The sequence below is a fragment of the Falco punctatus genome (assembly GCF_963210335.1).
Source record: "Falco punctatus genome assembly, chromosome: Z".
Lineage (NCBI taxonomy): Eukaryota > Metazoa > Chordata > Aves > Falconiformes > Falconidae > Falco > Falco punctatus.
In genome coordinates this window covers 74,165,757-74,189,948 of record NC_137586.1, presented here as the reverse complement: position 1 = coordinate 74,189,948, position 24,192 = coordinate 74,165,757, and the positions used below count along the sequence as shown (strand labels likewise).

Genomic DNA, 24,192 nt, shown 5'->3' with positions numbered 1-24,192 from the left:
TCTTCCTTCTCAGATTTTCTCTGTATACGGATCTGTTTTGAAGATTGTCATGTTCAATAAGGGTAATAAATTCCAAGCTTTGCTGCAGTATGCTAATCCAATGGAAGCATATTACGCCAAAATGGTAAGTGTAGTGCAAGTACATTCAGCTTGATTTGTGTTGTCTTTTCAGTTTGTTTTTTCCCCCCCTAGATAAATGGGGAACATCAGGGATAGCTTGATCATTAACTTTATGACTTCTTATCATTCTAATGCTCTTGTTGCACATGAATAACTTTAACATCCCCCATTAGTTAAGAGGATAGCGCTCTACCATCAACTGCAAACATAAATGTATAGCATATACTCCAAGACCTGCACGAGTCTACCAAAACAAAAATCAGAGTTGTCAGTAGTGATGAGTGATGGTAATGGTAGTTGACCAGGAAGTCTTTTGCCTTTCAAATTAAATGGAGTATTTTCAGTGAGGCTCAATACTAAGAGTACTGTAGTTAAATGCCCAGAGATTAGACGAATGTTACACATTTTACTCATTTGAGTTTCAGTGAGAAATTTACAGCAATCGATGTTTTCGCCTTAAATTTCTTAATTTCAACGGAGCTGTACCGCAATTTTTAAAACGCATGTTCTTGGTAATGAAGAAAAACTCACCTACTTTATGCCCATTTTCTGTGGTGGGTTAACCTTTGCTGGCTGCCGGTCACTCAAAAAGCTGCTCTTGTGCCCCTTCTTCAGCAGGACAGGAGGAAATAAGATGAAAAGGCTTGTGGGTCAGAATAAGGACAGGGAGATTGCTTGCCTATTACCATCACAGGCATAACAGACTCAACTTAGGGAAGACAGATTTAATTTATCGCCAATTAAAAATATAATAGTTTAGTAAGGAACAAAAACAAAAGTAAAAACGTCTTCCCACCACCCTTATTCCTTCTTCTCAACTTCACTCCCAAACCTTCTGCCTCCTCCCTTTGAGCAGTACAGGGGGACAGGGAATGGGTATTGCAGTTAGTCCAGAGCACTTTGTCTCTGCCACAGCATCCTCCTCGCAATGTTCCCCTGCTCCAGCGTTAGGTCTGCTGCATGGAATACAGTCCTTCACAAACTTCTCCAACATGGATTCTTCCCACGGTCTGCAGTGGGGGTATCTGCTCCACTGTGGACTTCCATGGGCTGCATGGGGACAGCCTGCCTTGATATGGTCTTCTCCAGGGGAATCTCTGCTTCAGCACCTGGACCTCCTCTTTCTCCCCCTCCTCTGACCTCAGTGTCTGCAGGATTGTTTCTCTCACGTTTTTCTCAATCCTCTCTTTTTCAGCTGTTGCACTGTGTTTTTTGCCCTTTCTTAAACATGTTATCACAGAAGCGCCAGCAGTGTTCTGACTGGCTCCACTTTGGGCAGTGGCAGATCTGTTTTGGAGCCTGCTGGAATTCACTCTGTCCAGCATGGGGCAGCCCTTGATCTCTTCTCACAGAGAGGCATCAGCCTCACCACTACCAAAACTTTCCCATATAAACCAAATACATTTTTCTCCCAAACAACTTTTATTATTAGTTTTCTTATTGCTAAGTATTTTAATTTCTAGAAAATACTGTTAATTTCCTTAGTGGGGGGGAGTTTCATAATTGAATATAAAGAGCTGAAACTTCAAAGACTTTTGCAGAAGGTACAGCAATGTTACAAATCATCAGGCTATAATACTTGAACTGTGAAGTGAAAAAGACAGAAAATAAAATACTTCACTTACTTGAAACTAAGCCTGAGACAACTTTGTATTTCTTTTTAACCTGTGTGGTCACCTCAATAGTAGTAAATAAAATCAGTTTGAAATTTTCCATAGAAGGTATATAGAAGAACAGATTCTGCTAAGCATTGAGTGGTGTTTAGCATTCCGGTTTTTTAAAAATTACTGGAAGACTAGAGTGAATGGAACTTTCACTGTACTTTTGTTATTGAAGTTGACTTTATTCTCAACTTCAGAATCAAAGGTATAGTATATTTAACTATTGCTACTTACACTTCAGGCCAGTAAGTAAATTTACTATGTGTTTTAGAGATTACATATATATTGGAAATTATTAAAGGTGGTTGGCATTATAGCCTGTTTGTTAGCAATAACATCTTTTCTTAAAGAACAGTATTAATAATAAATAATACCTTATTAAAGATTTCACAAAAAATTTATTTTTGGTCTAGATTATATTAAATAATTATAGCAAACAGGTTTTCCCCTGTTCATCCATCATGATTCTTTTATGACTGGTATAGGCAGAAAATACTACTTCAGTGATCTTTCCAAGCACAGCTACTCTTAAAAAGATAGATTTTACAGAATTGTTTCAGTTGGAAAAGATCCATAAGGTCATCAAGTTCAACTGTTAACCTAGACTGCCAGGTCAACCACTAAACCATGCCCCTAAGTACCACATCTACATATTTATTAAACGTCTCCAGAGATGGTGACTCAACCATCTCCTGGAGCAGCCTGTTCCAATGCTGGACAACCCTTTCAGTAAAGAAATTTTTCCCGATATCCAATCTAAACCTGCCTTGATGCAACTTGAGGCTATTTCCTCTTGTCCTACCGCTTGTTACTTTGGCGAAGAGACCAGCACCCACCTTGCTACACCCTCCTTTCAGGTAGTTATACAGCATGGTAAGGTCTTCTCTGAGCCTCCTTTTCTCCAGGCTAAACCACTCTAGTTCCCTGAGCCACTCCTCACAAGACTTGTGCTCCAGACCCTTCACCAACTTATGTAAGGGACAGTTCCTGTACAATAAAAATCTCCAAATTAGTATTGTTACTAGCATCTGGTATTGTGTGTTGAGTGAGAGACAGCTAAGATTAGAAACACACCTGGAAAGACAAGTTATGCTTAAAGCTGAGTTTTTTCCATTGGCAGAAGAGTGACATAATACTTAATAATTAGTGCACTATACTAGCAACTTACACAGGATGTTTAGGTAAGGATAGCGGCAGCATAATTGTCTACTTGGTATTTAAAAGCAGCGCCTTAAAAACAGAAGATGAATTTCAGTTTGGATACAGTTGTGGGGTGAAAATAAAATACAGTGGTGGCTGCCACTGTGATTTGTTTCTGATTGTTTTTCTTCAGATTCTGGATGGCCACAGCGTCTATGTTTCATGCTGCACTCTGCGTATTGAATTCTCCAAGTTATCTAACCTTATTATAAAGTACAACAATAACAAAAGCAAAGATTTCACTCGTTTTCGCCTTTCTCCTGGTGATGCCCGGCCACCCCTGCAGCCCTCTGTATCTAATACCTCTGGTAAGAAACGATCGCTTTTACTGATGAATACACAATAAGATCATTATGCTTTTCATGTTGCACTTATGCTCTGGGTTTCATATCAGGTTCATAGAAGGATACATTTTGTGTACATTTCTGTTGGTTAGGTCCAGTAGAGTTTATGTGGAAAGCAGAAAGTCCTACTCTAGATAAATGAATATCTGAAACTACAACATGAGGAATGCTGTTGGGCAAATTCAAAGTGTTGTCAAAAATCTACATACAATTTCACAGCATTTTATGTATCATTGGTACAGGTTGTATAATAAATGTTGCATATCAAAATAGTCAATAGTAGTCATCCAAATTTGCACTGGTTGCCTAAAGCTACTTGAAGATAGGTGTTTTAAGGGTGTTAGCTCTTCTTGATATTTTAGGATAACTGCTTGCTGTAACAAACAAAGCCATAAGGAACTTAGAAATCCTACACGTATTTATATATGTTTTGTCATCATCTTGTAAAAAATAAAATTTTAGGTATTTTCTTGAGCGTTATGTGTCACCTCCATGGCATAGAGGAGACATTGTCTGCTTGAAGCCACACTGGAGAAACCTTTTCACCATAAATAGCTCAGGCATGCTTATTCAATTGGTAATAATACAAATCACCAAACACATTCATGTGATAACTTGGCAGAAGTGCTTACAATGCAAAATGAGCAAATTTAGCTATTTTTCTTTCTGTCTAATGACAGCCATACACAATAATACCCAGCTAAGAACTGTCTCAGCTGTTGAGTAAGTACTGTCCAGCTGGTAGAACGGTAGCAACGGCTGGGGAAGAATTCCCTTTTTTTCCTTTAGTTTTCTGTGATAGCTAGGGCAGATTCTTTTTGTTATTGTTTTGTTTTGTTTTTTGTTTTTTTGTTGTTTTTTTTTTTTTTTCAATAGTTGGCTTTGGTAGCTTAGTTGAGAGTAAAGAAGTGAGTTGCACTCACTACTTTATGGATTGTTTTTGCTGGTCCCCTTAAAGGCAGGCCTTGGATCTTTACATAATGTACAACCATCTTTACAATTTTTTTGAGGATTTGCCATACAACATCATGGTAACATGTTGTTATAGATCAGATATTGTTATCCCAAATCTGGATTCTTCACCCAGTGTGCAAGAGCTGATCCATACACAGATACAATTGTTTATTTGCACGTCTGAGATAAGAGGTGTGTTAGCTTTGTGGATTTACCACCTAGCACCCATTCCAGACATGCAAAAAGTATTCTAATTAATTAGACCTACACAACTTGAATTGTCAATGAAAGAGGAAAGTACAATTGGAGTAGATTAAGGACAAACTTGCTTGTAGGGCACAGAAAACATTGTATACATGGTTTTGGAGGATACACATGAACACTTCTCTTTTTCCTTCCCTCTCACTCTTCCAAGCTTGTTATTGCTAGACATCTTGTTTTCAGTCTGAACATTTACTGTAATGGTAAGAACAGCAAGAGGTGCTGGTGTAGAGGTGAATCAAATTTCTGTATCAAAATTCTTTAATAGTGCAGTCACAGTGAAGCAACTTCATAGATGTTTTCCTTTTTAAAAATTAGCTGTAGACTGGCAGAAGCATGCTTCTAGCCTTTCTGCCAGTGGTAACGACATGCATATGTTGCCATAGGCATGTTGTGATAGTCCTCAGTTCCACTACATGAGGAAAAGATGTTGGGAGTCACGTCAGCACTTACACTTCATGTTACTAGTAGTGGACGTAGTTTTGATGGGGAATTTTAAGATAAATGCAACTAAAAGTAATATATCCTTTTTTTTCTTGGTCGACTTGAAGCTACCTTAATAGTAAAACTGAACTGCTCTTGAAAGTTTTTTTTTCTTCCCCCCTCCCCCCCCCTTTCTTTTTCCTTTTGTTTGAAAGGAGTCTTTTGTGGAAAAGATACTGCACTATAAACAAGCAGATTTTGTGAATGTTTTGCATTTAAAGCATTCCCTCACCCAGTGAGCATAAGCAGAGATACGTGAATTAGCTTGCTTTCAAAGCTAGCTGCTAGCCATGAAGCAAATTATTTTGCACATTAAAAAAAGGCAATAAAGAATTCCAGGTATTTCTTGCATTAGCTCTGACAATTTTTACATGCCTGATTTTGAAATATTAATATTTGGCAGAATAAAAGCATGTGATTAATGTTTCCACTATCATTCTCGAATTGTGAATAAGTGATTAAAACCTGTATTGCCGGAACTTGTCAGTATAATGCACTAGTGCATGTATTTCAAGAACACAACAACTTGCTTTGGTGTGGTAACTTTCATACAAACTACTGAATAAAGACACTTTGTTGCTACAGGTAAGTGGAGGTGTAATGTGATGCAGAATTCATGAATACTCGATCTGTGGTGTCCATTTCATTTGTTGTTTTTGTAATTTGCAACAGATATTTCTTATGGTGTTATATCATCCCTGTCAATAACCATCTGTTAGTGAATGTAGGTATTTTAGTCAATGGTGGCGGTTTGAGTAGTAAGACAGACATATATTGCCAGGCTTGCAGGGTGTATTATACATGTAATTATACATGCCCTGTTTCTTTTTAAAAAAACCCAACTAGTGTGCTGAGATATGAAAGAATCCACAACTCAAGTTTGAATCTAACTGCCTCTTATAACACAAGAGGCTGCCCCAGGTAGTGCTTAACACCACATACTAATGTGAAAATCACTGAGCTATCTTCAAGGCTGGAACTTCTCATGTGTTGATATTCCAAATCTGTTTAATGCTTAAGATCACGGGGAGAGCCATAAAAACCACTGTTTATTTATGAAGCAATACATGCTGGGAAAGTACATCTTTTTAAAAGGTAAAATATGCATCTCAATAGCTAGTAAAATGCAGAGCCTCAGATTCATTGTTGTTGTTTGTATTATTTAGCCCATACTGGTTTTAGAAATACCTAGGAAATAGTTGTATTACATCATTACAAAATGTCTTTGAGTGAGTGTATTTACTTCCAGAAAATTTCTAGAATGCATTTTCATTGTGTGACTAAAATCTGTTGAACATTGAACCACAGGTGTCTTAACTTCAATGGATACTAATCTATGCTGTGCTTGTCTATTCAAATTTGTCTAAATTACTTTTTGCCCTGACTTCATTTTAGAGAGGGATGTTGAGGCTGATCAGTTGCCTTTAAAAGTGGCTTTACAATTGTCTTTGTAAAAAAAAATATCTTGGATTTCAATGAGAGTTTTCAACCCAAACGTTTTATAAAAGATGTAATCACTGACTGAGGTCAGAATAGCAACCCTGGAAGCTGATTGTCATTGCTGAATTCTCTTCAGTTTTCTAAAACTTAAAAAATCTGTTTTAATTAGATGTCTGTTCTTTCTAGGCACCAAAAGAGTGGTCTTCCCACCATATACAGGACCCGTTGTGTTTGCCCAACCCACAGGCTGTGCTCGAGCTTCTGGTAAGTTTCTATTTTGTAAAAATGTGGTGTTTGCATTTGGGGCTAGTGGTCCATCTGAATACACCTGTTCAGAGAAAATTGGTTCCAAACGCAGCAGTCAGAACACAATGTTCATTTGAGTAATTCTAGTTCTGTTTCTCATAGTATTCAGTAAAATTACTTTCAGTAATTAAAAAGAAACCCATATACTGATGTAGTTTATAATTTAACAAGTGAAGAAATTAAATGCCATGATAAAGACTAACCTGCAAGAGAATAAATGAAGCATCTGGTTTTTTTAAGACTTCAGTGACATTCAAAGCTAAAGCAGGAAGTCTTCCCTCTTCTGGCTATAAAATGAAAAATAGTCTTTTAGACTCAGATCTTTTTCCTTTCTAGCATAGGATAAACTTCTGTGCTAAATTATTTTCTTTCTTTTCAGGCTGCAGTTTATATCCTCTCTTGTTTAGGTCTGTTGACGTTTCTTCATCCCTGGAGGGGAGATGCTTCCTGCTTTGTTGGTCAGATACTAGGAATTTTCTTTAACCATTTTAAAATTTTTTTTTTCCCAAATATAACCTGAGATTTCCCTCTAAAATGTCTTTTCTAGTTTGAGACCTTAAATGATGTTTTTAAAATCTTTCCAGGTTTTCTGGTTCCAGGTATTCCTGGAGTATATTGTTCTTTCTCAGTCAGCAGGTCTGCAGTGCCTGGACAGATGAGTATTCCTGGTGCTACTGCTTTTGCAACGAGTTCTGTTTTACTGGTCACAAACCTCAATGCTGAAGTAAGTTTGATTGGTGGAACTGATGCAAGTATCAACTTGTACCAACCGTCAGAATCCTTCCTGCAAATTGATATTAGCTGAAGGAATGAGAGGAAATATCTATGCTGATAGTATTAAAAAAATGGACAGCTTTATTCTTGTTTGAGATAGTTTAACCTCATCAATATTTCAAACTCCAGTCAGTAGTGAAAAGCTTCCAAGCACGATTTACTTTAGGAAACCTATGTTAGCAGTGTAGCTAGTAATTAGAAAAAAGTCCATGATAAGGTGTGAGAAATGTTTGAATGGGTAAACAACATATATTATAACTAAATTTACTGATATCTCTGTTAATATGACTACTCTGTGTGCTACTTTTATCATTAGAGAAGCCAAAGATTTTTTTTTTGTTTGTTGGAAAACATGATGAGTTAGGGAAACAGCAGGGAAAAGAAAAGGAAATAAAAGTATGCCAGATCAAATACCTTTCAAAACACTGATGGGATCCTTCGAGTTTTGCAATGTTTCTCAGGTTGGAGAAGCATATCACAAGTGCACTTTGCTATTGACATCACTGTAAACCCATTTTTAAAAGTTAACAAATACACATGTTCACTTTTTCATAGAACCACACAGATTTATTTTTTAATGTGTTGGCAGTCAAATTGCCAAGGACAAATTAGATAGTTATTTTTATACTGGAAATGACGTAGACTATAAGCTTACCTTTGTTACTCAAATATTACATATTGATCTGTGCTTAATTAAAACTAATGTACATCTCTTAAAAATAAAAATCAAGCTTTACCAAGGCCATGACATAAACACGATTCTACTGGAGTATTGGTAAGCAGTTCTACTACATCAATGTAAAATTCTTATTTTCCACACTCATTAGATTCACAACCATAAACTTCATAAAATTATGAGTTATTGGCAGAATGGAAGTTAGCTTCATATTACTGAAGTTTAAAAATCTTTTGACCAGTTGCTTTAAGTAATTGCTCTGTTTCGGTTTTTGTGCTAATAGCTGAATTCCACAGTAAGCATCAAAAGAAATGGCTGTAAATTAGGATTTGACTTGTCAATAGATCTTACTAAATTTCTGATTGTTGTGCATGTGCTTCCTGCAGCTGATTCAAGATGATTCTTTGACTCTTGAAAGAGTAATTTTTTTAAGAATAAGCATATGTGAAGCATAGGTCAAAGCTATTTTTAGGACATTGCTGCTTTACTTAAAACATATCTAAGAAGTTATGTAGAACTTTGTGCTGCAATGCATAATACAACATAAATGTATTAAATAATGCTCAACTTCTTAAAACAAAAAGTAAGAATGTACAATGACATTAATTGTTGGAAATATAAATTTGTGTAAATACATTTCTTGACAACTGTGTAACACTTGTTCTTCAGTAGTAGTTGTCTGAGCCATATCATTTCTTTTTCTGTGTGTAGAAAATCTGGTTGACCTTATTTCAATTTATATTTCTGCCCTGTTTGCAGCATTTCAGTGTGCATTTGAACATTCCCTCATGATATTTAAATGAGCTGGTTTTGTCTTCCAAAAACCATTTTTTCAGTAGAAATATTGCAATCTCATTTGGTTTAGAAATTTCTTTAAATAAACTCTTTGCTGAATTAAAATGTTTGGGAAAAAAGGATAAACTCTGGAAGCATTACATTTTCCATTGATAGTAATTGTCCCTTAATACTAAATGCTGATGATAAAAGAGTATGGGCTTACTCTTAGGCTGCAATATCTTCTGTTTTTAAATAATTTAAAGATGTTTGGTGCACATTTCAGATGTTTTGAGTTGAGAAGGAATAGGGCTAGAGAGTGTGAGTAGTGCTTCTGATATGCAGGTATTTTTAGTATTCATTACTGGTAAAGCCTTTGCCTCAGTTGAATAAAATTTGGCAGCATCAGCACGTAAATTATCTTCTTTGGTGCTTGGGAGCTTGGTACCCCAGTATTGAAAATCATTGAAGATAGTTTATTTCTTTCAATATTTAGTGTTTATTTATCAAACAAAATTTAAATATCACTTTCTATATTCTTCATATATAAACAGTTAAATGGCATGTGTATCGTTTTAGCATGTTATGGTCATGTACAGAGATGGGGACAAAACTGAAGACAAAGCAAACACATTTTGGAGCAACTGGTTTTAGTTTTATAGGTGTTGTCTGCTGTTTAGAAAATAGAAGGGTGTTCTTGAATGCTCTTTTCTGTTTCTAGTTTAGGAAATGTCTTTAATTTTTCAGGGGATGAACTGCTTGCTTGGAAAGAGTAAGTTCAAATAATTAAGCCAGTTAAAGTATTAATAACTTCTTCGGCATGACAGACTGAGTCTTGAGTGATGAAAATGCATGAGCTGAAGTGTTAGCTTGTTTAAATATTTTATGTGTGCATAGCAAATATATATTAACAAGAATGCTATACAGTGTAATATATTACCGTGTAGTTATTACAGGGAATGGCTTTTGGAGAGACAGGTTTATGTATTAGTATGCAGTATCTCTTCCATTTTTTTTGTTCACCATGCACTTATGGAATAGATTTCTTTTGTCTCGAGGCTTTAAAAGTAATATACTTATTTTATCATTTAAACAGGCCATCACACCATATGGACTTTTCATCCTATTTGGTAAGATGTGTCAAATATACCTTGAGAAACTACAGGATTAACATTCTTTTTATTTATCTGACACATGCTGGTTGATGTAAGTTCCATTGCTCTGTCTTGTCTAGAAAAGGCAAAAGAGAACATGCTGGTTTCAAAATGACACTAATTTGAGTCAGCGGTGATAGGCCACAGCTACTAAAAATAGTTACAGTGTCGGTAGAATTTCAGTGTGTGATCCGATTCGTTTACTACAAAGACTGGGAAAGCAAAGTAAGATGAAAAAACAAAGATTGCATCAGGAAATGGGGTACAGAATTGGCATGTATGTTATTTGCAGAGGATAAGATAACACTTGTTGGCATAATAATATCTTAGTATACCTCTGTTAAGAGGACTTTCACACTATTGCACTATTTAAAAGCTGAACATAAACATGCATTTTTATGACCAAGATCCTAGGGTTTCTTACCCCATTTCTGAGCCTCAGAAAATAATACACAAACTTTAAAGCTCTCCTTCAAACTAATATTCTAACCAAACTGTTTAATGAGGTGATTATTCTTTGTAACACTGATGTTATTCAAATGAAATGCCCTTGTGCCGTTCATAGTAACGCTCTGGACAAATTTCCTTTCTGGATTTCCACAGGTATGTATGGTAATGTGCATCGTGTGAAGATCATGCTTAGCAAAAGAGGTAGTGCTTTGGTTCAGATGGCAGATGCAACCCAGGCTCAACTAGGTAATGATTTTTAAGGCACAGTTATGCTTCAAAATTGCTTGAGTGTGATATAGATTAAGAATTTGCCACCTATCAGTGACAAGCATAAACAAATTAAATCCATCATTGTGATGCTTTACTACATACAAACTTCCTTGTGTATGTTAATAATGATCTGTTTGCTTTCATGTAAATAACTTATTTTCCTGTGGTGGTTTAAAAAAAATATCCTGTGAATCTCAATCTAGTAAATGTTAAAATTAAACTACAAGAGAACTATGATATTTTACCTCATTAATGCATCATACAATTTTCCTGTAGTTAATCCTGTATCTAGCTATTTAAGAATAATCAGCTGCTCTTCATTGAAATCACAGAATGGTCAGGGTGGGAAGGGACCTCTGGAGATCATCTAGTCCAACCCCCTGCTAAAGCAGGTTCACCTGGAGCAGGGTGCACAGAGGTGTGTCCAGGCAGGTTTTGATTGTCATTTGGAACTTCTTGTGCTGCAGTTTGTGCCTGTCACCCCTTGTCCTGTCACTGGGCACCACTGAAAGGAGCCTGGCCCCATCCTCTTGGCACCCACCCTTGGGATATTTGTATGCAGGGACAAGATCCCCTCTCAGCCTTCTCCAGACTAAAGAGGCCCAACAATCTCAGCCTTAATAAATGCTTTGCATTTTTGTTGCATTTAGACTGGAGATTATATTGCATCCTTATACTGCTTTTAAATAGAATGTTATGACATAGGCCACCTGGTAGACATGGAAGTTGAAATTTAAACTTAGAATGTGAAATCTGACACTAAATAGAAGACAATATTAGTATTCAAAGAATCCTTTTTTCTTCCCCTCCCTTTTGTTCCTGCTCAAACTGTATTTCCACTGTTTAGCTATCACCTATTTGAATGGGCAGATGCTTTATGGAAAGGTCCTCCGTGCTACTTTTTCAAAACATCAGAGAATTCAACTTCCTCATGAGGGACAAGACAACCAAGGTCTGACAAAGGACTATTTGCATAGCCCTTTACACCGTTATAAGAGACCTGGCTCTAAGAACTTCAAAAATATCTTTCCTCCATCTGCCACCCTGCATCTCTCCAACATTCCGTGAGTATCTACATATGTGATCTTCTTGGAAAGATGCTTTTTAGGCTATGTTCTTAAGTTACAGACTCTGACACTAGCTTTACATTTCCTTGGCCTTTTACAGTTTCCTGAGAATTTGTGTCAATCTGCTGTGTAATTAACAATAAGTGAATCCTTTAACTGTCACATGTTTATTGTTAGCAAAGAGGATAACTGATTGAATGCTCTTCTTCATGAGTTTTAATGCAGTTCACAATTTCTTGAGAATATCCTTTAGTTTTTCCTGTATTAAGTCCTGTGTTATGAATTAGCACAAAGATTAAAGACATGGTTTTTTAGATAATTTGCTGGAGATACATTACATCAAATTCATCATTGGCATTGTTGTTTAATGTAGATACATTTTTTCATAATTCTAACATTTTTAAAAGAATAGTTTCTACAGAATTCAGACCTCTTACAAAGAGGCAAAGTTTTAAAAGAAGTATTAAGCGGCATGTACTTTAAAACTGAAGCAACCTTTTTTCCTATTTAGAATGTTAACAATGTGTGGAGTGACAGCCAACCCTAAGTTTTTACAGGCTTCTGCTGTTTGGCAACTATGCAGGAAGGGAAAAGGGAAAACTATGGAATTTTATCCAAGTAAGGGGACACACACACACACACAGACACTCTAGGAAATGGCTTCTTGAGTAAAATAGAAAACTCAAAATTCATAATGTGACGCACACTCACAGTAATTACAAGATGAAAGGTATTTCTGAGGGTGATCTTCAGTGATTTTTATACAGTCTGAATTTAATGGAGGGAGGAGTGGGGAGGATGAAAAGCAGTAGAGTGTATCTGAAATGTTTTTTAGTGTACTATGTTCCTAAATCTTAGTGTCAAATCCAAGATGTTTGGGCTGAAGCACGACACAGGTTGGTGGAGGTAATTTTTTCTCTTCAAATTTTAATTTAGAAGCCAGAATTGAGATTTTGGTACTATTACAGAACTCTGTGCTCTTTTAGAAGTTGAGGAGTTTTTGTTTCGGTTTTGTTTGTTTATTCTAAATAGGCCTTCTGTCACTCTTGATTATCTGAAGAACCTTTTTGAAAGTACAGGATCTACTGTGAAAGCCTTCAAATTTTTACTGTAAGTTCTCTTGTCAAAAAGCTGGGCAAGCTTTCATCCTGGGAGAGGGGTAATTGCTTTTTGGTGAAATTAAATGTGTCTATAATTATAGGCAAAATTCCATGTGTATTTATCTACAGGCAAAATCTGTACAGCTATGACAATTTTTGTGATAGTATCCCATTCAAAATTTTAAGATTAGAATTATGTTAGCATAATTAAATGAAAAATATACAGCCTTTTGACAAATTCCACGTGTTCTAAGTTAGATAAGTTTAAGGAAAGTAAATACTTGTGTCTTTAAAAAGAAATACAAGCTATGTATATGTAAAATGTCTTGTAAAAGATGATGACAAATCTGCTTGAGCATTCATTAAGGTTGCTTGGCAGCATTATTTTAGCATGATCATACCTGGTAGAATAATCCCATATATATGGACAATGCAAGTGTTTCTTAGAGGTCTTCAAGCTTTATTTCTACCCTATTTTTTGAAGTGCAGTGTAATGGAAGAATGGCGTGGCTGTAGCCCATTAATGTACAAAATTTGGATAGTTTTGTTATCTCCTCATTTTAGGAGGTGCCTAACTAGTTCTGATTCTTTCACTGAAGAAGTGTTCAGTGTGTGTGATGTGGCTGAAAAAAATACTTGCCTCAATCTTCTGTGTAGGCAGGTGCAATGAAAATTTTGTTAGGATTAATAACAGGTTTTATTGTACTTCAGGAGAGATTCCAGAATGGCTCTTATCCAGCTGGACTCTGTGGAAGAAGCAATTCATGCTCTCATAGCACTTCACAATCATGACCTTGGAGAAGACCATTACCTACGAATTTCCTTCTCAAAATGGACAATCTGACTTTTCTCTGAAATTTCCTTTTGAGACTGTATCACAATGTTCATAAAATCTTGAAATAAAGACTAAAAAAGCTATGAGGAGTTCTCTTAAAAGAAAAAGCTCATTTTTACACAAAGAATTAAGTGATGATCTTTTCTGATTGTAGCTGCCAGTATGTGATCAGTTTAACATTCATCCATAGAAAGATTCTTGTGTAAAATTGGTTTAGCAACGATTTATCATCAAATTTCCTAGTTAGTTATTTTTTGAGAACATCCTTTTTAGCTTTTGTTTGAAAACAGCTTTACAAAACATTTGAGTGCCTTTACAATATATCAGACAAAGAGTATTTCTAAGAAAATAGTAGATCTATTCTGCACAGATTAAACACTAATTTGAATGTGATACAGGGCTCAACTTTCTTGAAGAAAAGCAAGCCCTGACTGTGTGTCCTCTAAACAGTATTTATGTCATCAGTGTGGTGTGTTTATACTTTGGTAAATCTTTACAAAATCCGTGCTGTTAATATAGGTTAAATTACTAGAGAAAAGGCAGTGCCTTCTCTCTGAGGAGTAGAAGATATTTGCCAAGTTTCTTCAAGACGTTGTATTAGACACTTTGGAGGAAGTAATACAAGAAAATAGTTGTGATTTCAAAGAATTTTGTGTGTTTCTTTTAAAGAATAAAGTATTTACAATATTCTGGAAAGTAATCAGGTCTGTTTGGTTTGACAAGTTTGTAAAAGGTTATTTTCTTAAGGTCATCTTTGGGGGCACAAAAATTAAACCTCAAGAGTTCATAATGTCTAATACCTGAACTGCTGCGTATTTATTATGTGCCTTACTATGTGTTTATGATACTTCAGAAAAAACTTTAAGCTGTTGTATCTTGAAAGATATATTTTGGCCTTTGTGAAAATAATCTTGGTCTTTTTGGAAATGTTTTCATTGATATTTCAAAAATAATTCAGTCATTATGTAACACTGAATTCTAGGCTCTTGTGCCTTGGTATAGCAACTGAATAAAGACAGCTATTATGAACTCATACATTTGTGTAGAGAGTATTTGCATTTACCTAGTTGCAGTTGTCTGATACTAGTACTTGGCTGAAAAAAATTTCATACCTGGGAAAATGCACTAAAAAAGCCTATATACAAAGACCAAACAAAAAATTCACCTCAGTTTCTGGACTTCATCTAACTTTTTGAGAGACATTGGCTGTATCAGAATATTCTCTTTTGGGTTCCTGCATTTTTCTCTCAGTATTAAACTTCAAGTAATGAAGAGCTATCATTCTTTCCTTTGCAAGTATGAAAAAATGTTCAATACTGAATATCCATTTCTCTTTGGAGAATGAGCTGTGATGCATTTAGTTTTGGTGTTGAAAAGTACATATGAACTTTAGTGATGTCTGATTGTATTTTTTAAAGTTTAAATTTAATTTTAAGAGATTTTTCTTTCTAGTATTTACTTATCCACCTTTTAAAAAGGTATTCTCAAAAATAACATTTACTTCTAACTACTGCAGAATTTTGTTTCTGAGAATTTCTTCTAAATGGTTTTGCCACAAATTCATTTTGTTTTTTCATTAATCTGTATGAATTGTGTGACTTTTTTCTATCTTTCTAGAAGAAACAGCATGTTTCTACCATAAACTGAGTATACTGGAGTACAATGTTTGAATTTTCTCTCTGAATTATTTTTGTAAAACAGTCAAGATGCTAGTTTCCCTTCTTTTAATGTATGTGAATTAATTAGAGGTGCAGCAGCCAATCAAGTAACAATGGTGCCAGTTCTCTACACTGCAACAAAGTGTGCAATTTGACAGTAGATAAAATGCTAAGTACGTATGTAGCTTTAAGTGCTGTGTAACACAAATAAAAATTAAGAATGTATTATTTACCAGAAAGTTAAATTGGCTTAGGAATAACGTTATCTTTGGGATTTGAGATAGTTAATTTGATGAAGTTTGAACCATTTTTTTTAAAATTCATGAAAGTAAGTAATTATATGGTGCAAGAACACCATATTAAAAATTGTACTAAAGTGCAGTTGTAAATGGGCTTGTTCATTTGCATGGGCCCTTTTTCACCAAGATACTTAGTTCTACTTCATGTCTATGTTTTACCTTGTGAGCAGTCACATTGTTATCAGTGAAAGAGAATCTTGATGGGCTGGGACGCATTCCTTGTTTAACATTGCACATAAATTGGCTTGATAATACCTAGGTCATTATCTATAAAATATGCATGGTCACTTTTCTTAAAAATTACTACTGCAGGGGAGAAGAATCGTACTAGATCTGGATGTAACTCTAAAGCAGGAAAAATTTAGCCTTAAATTTGAGAGCTAATATTGGCACATACTGTATCAGGAGCAATACATATACTGTCTGTGTAATATGTTATATGTGCATACAAACATATGAATCACATGCATTTTATTTTATTGACTCTGAAAGCAGAAAATGGGAAAGCTTAATCAAACGTAAAGGGATGAGGGCCTCTGACATTTTCTCAAAAAGAGAAAAGAACAATTTCTCAGTTTAAACTTCATGTTAAAGCATAGCTAATGTCAGCTCTGGACTGCAGTTTGAAATGTAGAAGCCTACTGTTTAACTAACAGAAATTTACTATTTTTTTAATTTAAGAAAAGTCTAGGTCTTGGATATCTCTGATGTTTGCTTTTTGGTTTTGTGAAACATTTATCATATATCTTTTTTTAATTCTCTTTTGTTGTTCTGTTTCAGCAGTTGAATTATTCTTGTCAACTTACCTAGAATTGTGTGTATATTAAAGATACTGCCTCTTAGGGAGATCTGCATTTACAAGAAGTACAGACAGGCTTCAAAACTAACAGTACATCTTAACCTTTGCTTAGCAGAATGAAGGCACTAGTTAAGGCTAGTTTCTCATTCAGTGTTCTGTCTTGAATAATTAAAAGCAAAAGCATAACCCTTTGTTTATCTTAATGTATTGTTAGTGAAGGATCAAGATGAAAGGAATAATTCTTGTGCTTTGTGCTTGACTCATTAGTTCCTGGCTGCAAGAGCACAGTTGCATCTCAGTTCTTGATTCTCTAAAGAATATATGAACAGATCCCTCTATCTGTGAAAAGAGCAGGATTTGGGAAAGAATGTGAGTATTCTACAGATTCTTACAATGATGTAGGCTGGAAAGGAACCTCTAGGGGCTTTAATCCTATCTCTCGCTCAATTAGGGCCAACTTCAAGCAGTTGTGCAGAAAATTGCCCGGTTAAGTTTTCAGTATTTCCAAGAATAGAGATTTCACAAAAATCTCTGTCCTTCTCACTGGTCCAAGGTTTTACTGCTCTCATTGTGATTTCCCCCCCACTAATACGTAGTTAGGCTTTAAACAAACTGCATCCTACATCTGTTGCCTTTTGCCCTCTTAACTGTGCAACTCCCATGAAGATTCTGGCTCCATCTTCTCTATACTGTGGCCTTAAGTTTTTAAAAGATAAATTAATGAATTTTAATTTGTGAAGTACCTGGTAATGCGCATAGTGTAACCTGGAATCTTTACTCTAAACCACTAGTGGTTATACCCTGACTACAAGTACTGGAAATGGCTGAGGGTACAGTTTTCTGTCCACAAGTCAGCTCTGGGTTACCTCTAGCACCATTTTTTTTGGTGGATGCACACTTGCTTCTAAGTGCAGTGAGGCCTTTTCCACAACCTAGGAGCAGCTTCGTGCCTTTTCAAATGAGCTGTGATTTGTTGCAGAATGGTAGAACTTTTGCTTCTTTGAATTTCTTGAAATGTTTTTGAACATCAGATCAAATATCTGAAACTTTGATTCAGAATTTGACTTGGTTGCCTTGTCTGCTGATCCTGTCAGTTGCAGTTTTCTTGTGCACTGGTAGATTGAGGTCCTTTTTATGTCTAAGATATGCTACATAGCTGAGGGGATTTGCCCATATGTCACATTTTCTTATTACAGATGGCAAACCAGTGTTTGTATGCTGAGAAGACTGTTTGCGTTTGTTATAACACTGCCGATGTGGTTTGGGTGATCAAACATCTTGCCCTCCTTTAATTCACAGGAAAGTGACGAGTACTTTTTTTATAAGGCATGTGGATCTACGACTTGTCATTGTATGCTGTTATCTCTTACTGCTGTTGTTCAAACAAAAGGTCAGCTGATTACAAAAGCGTTGTTTTGCCTTTACCTTTTGCCCCGGAATGTTGTTAACTAAAGCAGGGCTACCAAACATGGTGGTATTGTCATTATGCTGGAAGGATACTGGTTGGATTGCACAGAACTTTTTTCTTCAAATTAACTTTATCTTCTAACTGTCTTCTGAAGATTTGTTTGTTATATACAAGACTGTTTGCCTGGTCTTTTCAAAGCTAACACTAACAGTTAGGATTTTTTTTCTTTGATTTCAAGAAACAAGGGAAAAATTCTGAGGTATTTTACTTCAGGGTTTTATTCGGGGAGGGGCAGATAGGGGATGGGAACAAAATTGGATGAAAGTTTATGTGCCTTCAGTAGTTTTACATGTAAGGTTTTTTCATATCTGTTGCTGTTTGAAGTACAATCATACTATTTTTTGGGGGGAGGGGGGAGCAGGAATGTATTTATATTGTTAAAAATGAATATTGTTCACTGACTATATAAGACATGAATTACAGCTGTTTCAATACAGACTTAATTATCCCTCTGTCTTTACCATGGCAGTTTTTGTCTTTTGTACTGCAATATGCAGGAATCCAAGCATAACCCATATATTTCCAACTTCAAATAGTAATGAAGTGTTGTCTCTGGAGTAGTCCCAAAGAAATGAAATGATTCGATAGTTGAAGGTCCTTAACAGATGAAGAATGCTTTTACCATAGCAGACTGTCATCACTGTAAGCAGTTTTTAATTCTTGGTACCTGTGCATTGTTGATGAGTGGGAAGCTACCACTTATGTATTTAGTGAAATTTAACCACTTTCCAATTATTTTTGAGCATGTGTATTGGGCCTGGCTGAGCCCCACTGCATCCCTCACGGTGCTGTGCCTGCACTGGCAGCTGGAAAGGCGGTGGTAACACACCGGTGTTTTGGCTGCTGCTGAGCAGCGCTCGCCCAGCACCAAGGCTGCCCCTCCAGCCTTCCCCCTGCCCCCATTAGGGTGAGATCTTGGAGGGGACACAGCCAGGACAGCTGACCCAAACTGACCAAAGGGATATTCCACACCATATGACATCTGCTCAGGTAAAAAAGCTAAGAGAAAGGAGGAGGAAGGAGGGGCATTTGTTTTTTGCAGTGTTTGTCTTCTGGAGCAACAGCTATGTGTACCGAAGCCCTGCTTCCTGGGAATGGCTGAACATCATCTGCTGGTGGGAAGTAGAGGGTAACTTCTTTTGTTTCCCTTCAGTTCCACACATGTGAGTTTTGCTATTGCTTAATTAAGCTGCCTTTTATCTTTGACCCGCAAGGTTTTTTTCATCTTATTTTCTCCCGGCACTGGTCTGCGGAGAGGGGGGACGACAGAGCGGCTTGGTGGGCCGCTGGCATCCAGCCAAGGCCAATCCACCGCAATGTTACCCACTTTCTGCAAAAGTTCACCCTAGAACTGCAGCAGCACAAGACAAAGGTAGCTAGCCAAGCAGATTCCTGCATCAGAACATAACTCTCTGACCAAAACCTGACTGTTCTGGTTTTACTGAGTAATTTTCCACAAAACTGAGTTTTCTGTCACATTCCTTTCTAATGGGAAGACCCAATGCAAAGTAACCTTTACTTGAGACTACTATTGGTGGATGAAACACAGTGGCAAATGAGATCGCAATGTGAACCAAATGGTGTGAGAGAAGGCAAAAGGTTAATGGGCAACGTTTAGTACTGCATTCAAGACACACAGAGCTTGGCTAAGAATTGCTGACATTCCCTCATTTTACATGATCTATTCATAAAAGTTGCCTTTCAGTTTATAAAAATTTTCATCTAGCACAAGAAAATGCTGTAAATACTTGTAACATCATGCTTTGTTTTTCTCTTTAACCTGGCAAAAAGTGTTTTGGGGAACAAATGGAAGTGTAAGGTCTTTTTATATAAAACCCCAATTGTTTTGTATATTTCAATAAGCAACAGCTTTAATTTGTAAAGCATCTTCTGGTATTGCATAAAAAGGCTTCATGCCTGTTGAGAGGACTTAAAGCCAAAAAGAAGATGCAATATTAAAGAAACCTGTTTTCTGACTGTGGTGTAGGTAGTTAATTTGATTTTGTTTATACTGCAATATATTATGTTTCATTTAGGTTAGTGTATTTGCTGGCTACTTGGTCTATACCTGACTCTTTTCCTAACTCTAGGAACTGTAATTTTGTTGTTCCATGCCTTTTAATAAATGCCATTACAGCTGTACTCACTTAAGTTTTCCTGTGTTCCTGTCTATTGTGTTTGGTTTTTTTGTGTTATAATTATGCAGCTAATTTTTATTTTCTGTTACTTTCTTTAGCATGCATGACCATCTAAGCAAAGGGGTTTTTATATTGAAAGTATTTTAAGGGGACTAATGCAAATCTTCAACAAAAGTTGAAGTTCAGCAACACCTAAACTTCCCCCTGAGCAGGGCAGTAATTCTCATTTTCAGAACAGAAATCTATTCTACAACCCTGAGCCAATACAGCAGTAGAACACTGCTTAATTCTTTGAGACAGGGATGAGGGACATCAAGCCTTGGGGCCTCATCAGTGAGAATTCTTTTGTTTCTTCTCTTACCATGCTGAACTTTTTTCTAGCCTTAGGATTCAAGCTTGTATCGTTTGCACAAAGATATAAAAAAATGTAAGTAGTAGCTGAAGAAGATGGTCAGCTTTCAGCTTCCTGTTTCTCAACTTCCTTGTCAATTGCTGTTCTGCTTGTCTTTCTGTGTATTACACAACACTAATTAGGCTCTTTTATTCTTGTATCCAAAATTTGAGATTGATGGTAAACAGGCAATAGTATTAAGCAATAGATATAAGTATGTGGATGATGTGGGGAGTGCAGCGCCTCTTTCTGAGCTAAAATTCTCAACCAATCTGACAAGGATTAAATGTCTGCCACCAAGTCCAAGCCTAGCAGGTCTTGAAGAATCTGAGGTCTCAGACATGCACTTAATGACTGCCGGTGTCTCAGGATTAGGATTACAGCACTGACCAAATCTGTGCTACTACCAGTCTCTGAATAAAGATGCTTTTGCAGGAACAAAAATCTAACTCAGTTTAGACTGTACTGCAACTTTCAGCAAAACGCTTATTCTCCGAAGGCTAGCTATGTAGTGCCCAAGTGTAACTCCTGATTTTGTCCTTGATACTTAAATATTTGCTGAGCATTCTGGAGAAATTACTAGCTCTTGGTGGCCAAAATGTGGCTTCTTTATTTATTTTGGCCAAGTCTGCCTGAGGAAGTGTGGTAGGAGAGTGGACTTCCTACCTGTCTTCTTCTTAATGAAAAAGTAAAACTTCCTCTTTAACCAAAAAATAAATACCATCTCAAATTATTGTCTGCTGCTGTTGTGCTCCTGTAATATAGTGGCAAGTAATTATTTTTCTGTAAGTAGTTAACATAAGTGTACATCTTGGAAAATAAAAAATCACTTCTAAATAGCATGGATATAAAATTTTTCATACCAGAATTTGTTTTGTTACTTACAAGCTGAGACAGAAACAGCAGTAACTGGTGAATTTGCCAACGGATAAGATCTCATATGGTTTGGATCAGTCCCAAAAGATTAGTCTACCGCCCCAGGGCTTGCCCATTTACAGAGCTGGAAACAGGACAATACATGTTATAAAAATAAACTAAAAATCCCCTCTTGCATTTTCCTTAAGTGTGCTTGGATATTTGGCCTTGAGTTCTTCAGAGTGTAGCGGATGAGTATAGGTATGTGTAAACAAAAGGTATGAAAGTGGAAGTCATGTAGTAGAATATATAGGTGAGAAGAAGCATGGGAGGTATAGGCAGAGGGGAAAAGAGACCTCGGAGAAATGAATCCTCCCAGAGAACATTTGCAGACCAATGCCTTTGCTGTTAACGATAAACTCTGCTCAGATGCTGCAAAAAACAAGGGAAATTGTCCATTGACAATGAGGACAAACCGCTTTAGTGTAGGGTAGCAACATGAGTTGCCTGACTCCAAAAGGAGAGTAATACTTTCATCTCAAGTTAGTGATCATTCCCAGTCCTTAATATTTACTGCTTAGTCTAAGTAAGTTTATCAGGGACACCCTTTTAGATCTTGTTTTTTATTTCCAGTCTACTTCAAGTACAGCTGGTCAGTGTCCACCTGAGAGAATCTTAGCCTTTAATGCAAGCATTAAAAATTATTTGGTTGAAAAGCAAAGACTTATCTTCTGTGGTAGCTACATTAAATGTACTGTGTAAAGTGGTTTTCCAGCTATGATTTAACTGGTTCTGTCATGTGTGCTATATATTACTTGTATGATGAAGGGTGTATAACAGTTTTTATTGAGAGTTTTGTATGTTGGATTTTTCCTGCTCCAGAGCCCACCTCGGTCTGAAAAGCCAGATTATTCCATGTTTGGAAAGTTTTTTTTAAAAAGAGGACTGACTGAAGGCTACTGCACAATGCAGCAGGCTAGTACCTCTGTGCTTGGATACAGTTCCTATTTCTACCTTGTGATGGTGGTACCTGGTACACACCTAGAGAACTTATTTGCAAACACTGTTTGGTGGCTAAGTACTGCCTTTAAAAACAAAAACGAAGCTTTTTTTTTTAAAAAAAAATATTATCTTAACACAGAAATGACACAAGGCTATCTCAAAATATAAAGAAATTATGATAAGTCTTTTGTTCAGTACTAAGAATTCCATTGATGATCTGGGAAAACTGTCTGTAGCTCCATAAACTATTTTAGTCACAGCAATGTGGGTGGGTGCTTGGAGGGAGGGTTGGGGGTTCTTTTCTAATTAAAAACTTTCAGTTAAGTATTGACAAAAAGTTGAGATTGTCAGGTTTATTTCTCCCCAAAGAACGTGGCAATGTCAGTCGCTGGTTTTTCAGCATTTCTAACCTGTTCATTCCTTCCCTCCCCTCTTATTTCCAGTTCTCTCCCACGGCCAAATTGCTCAAAAGTAGTATGAGATTTAAAAGCAACAATACACTGTGTTCAGCAAACTGTCATTCCTGTATGCACAGAATCTGACTCATCTGCTCAACAGATTTGGAAATACCTTATGAATTTTGTAACTATGGTTCCTTATTTTACAAAGCTGTGAGAGTAGTTTTTCTGTTTAAGAGCAAAGTAAGTTTCTGAAAAGGATTTGCTGCCTAAGTACTATATCACTTCTGTTAACTGAAAGTTGTTTCTACGTCTTCCTTCATATATGAAGTTTGCTTGTGTTACATACTCTTTTCCTTTCTCTGTGTGTATGTTTTCAGCATGACTGGATGGCTTAGAATTCTCCCTTGCTGAGGCTTTGATTATCTTGTCAAAAGTATAAAGCATTCACGCTGTTTCTGTATGTGTTTCAAGAAGTTTACCCACTTCCTCAGAGCCTTCATTAGTCTGTCAGATACTGAACTGGTTGAAGATTTTGATAGGAGACCTATCCCAACTATTGGGTGCCTTCCCTTTCAACAGTAATTGACAATACGTTATGCTATTTGAGTTCCTGAGTTTAAACATCTCCCAGGATAAGATCTTTCAGTGTTGATTCATCCACAGGGATATAAAAGTTAATACATAACACCATGCTTCCTGATGCTAAGACTTGTTATGGCATAAATGTTGTCTTTCTGCGCTGGGTTGGCAGGTCACTGTCTGCCTGTCACAACATGGCCTGGGGTAATTTCACCTTCAGGGCATGCTATGTATGCTTGCAAGATTCCCAAAGTACATCCTGGAACTCTTTATAGAGCCCTTTGTTCAGCGTTCATGCAGGACTATGACTGCTGCTTCTGTAATTGTTTTTCTTTGAGGAAGGTATTCAGTTACTGTGCATCTTTTTCTTTAGCTGTTACACAAGCTGCTTATTCTACGGGGCTTTGATTCTCTCAACTTTATATTATGGGAAGATTATATTTTTCACTTAGTTTTTATTTTGATGCATCAGATTTTAATCAAGGCCCTTGAAAAATACCCCCTGGTGTTTTAAAGACTGGAAGGAAGTGTAAAATCACTTAACCTGGATCTTAATGCACAGTGTTATATTATTAAGACACTTATAAATTAGGATATTTGGTTTACGTACTGTATAATGTCACAGACTACTTCAAATGGGTATGAAATTAATTCTGTAATTGTAATTAGACAGTGAGTTGATGTAGTATATAGCAAGAAAAAAATACTCAGCCTAGTGCAGAACTCAACAGGC

At 36.4% G+C, this 24,192-nt stretch overlaps 2 protein-coding genes across 4 annotated transcripts in view; both read left to right on the top strand.

Moving 5' to 3' along the window:
* The window catches only part of LOC308056135 (polypyrimidine tract-binding protein 3-like), a 47,941-nt gene extending 44,412 nt beyond the window's left edge, over positions 1-3,529 (top strand). For both annotated transcript variants that reach the window (XR_013924717.1, XM_080371048.1), the window contains exon 3: positions 14-3,529. Coding sequence is in view for 1 of the 2 variants with exons in the window: in XM_080371048.1 (XP_080227174.1) it covers positions 14-154 (141 nt within the window). In the remaining variant the exon portion in view is untranslated. The remainder of the gene's footprint in view (positions 1-13) is intronic.
* A 28-nt stretch (positions 3,530-3,557) lies between these two features.
* LOC308056139 (polypyrimidine tract-binding protein 3-like) lies at positions 3,558-22,587 on the top strand. Of its 2 annotated transcripts, XM_080371060.1 has the most exons (7): positions 3,558-6,727; positions 7,399-7,493; positions 10,090-10,123; positions 10,751-10,843; positions 11,715-11,931; positions 12,967-13,044; positions 13,746-22,587. In XM_080371060.1, the coding sequence occupies exons 2-7, from the start codon at positions 7,425-7,427 to the stop codon at positions 13,876-13,878; spliced, it is 624 nt and encodes a 207-aa protein (XP_080227186.1). In that variant the 5' UTR covers positions 3,558-6,727; positions 7,399-7,424; the 3' UTR covers positions 13,879-22,587. The 2 variants fall into 2 exon arrangements, with proteins under 2 accessions (XP_080227186.1, XP_080227185.1); XM_080371059.1 differs by having other exon boundaries at positions 3,558-10,123.
* The last annotated feature ends 1,605 nt before the right edge of the window (positions 22,588-24,192 follow it).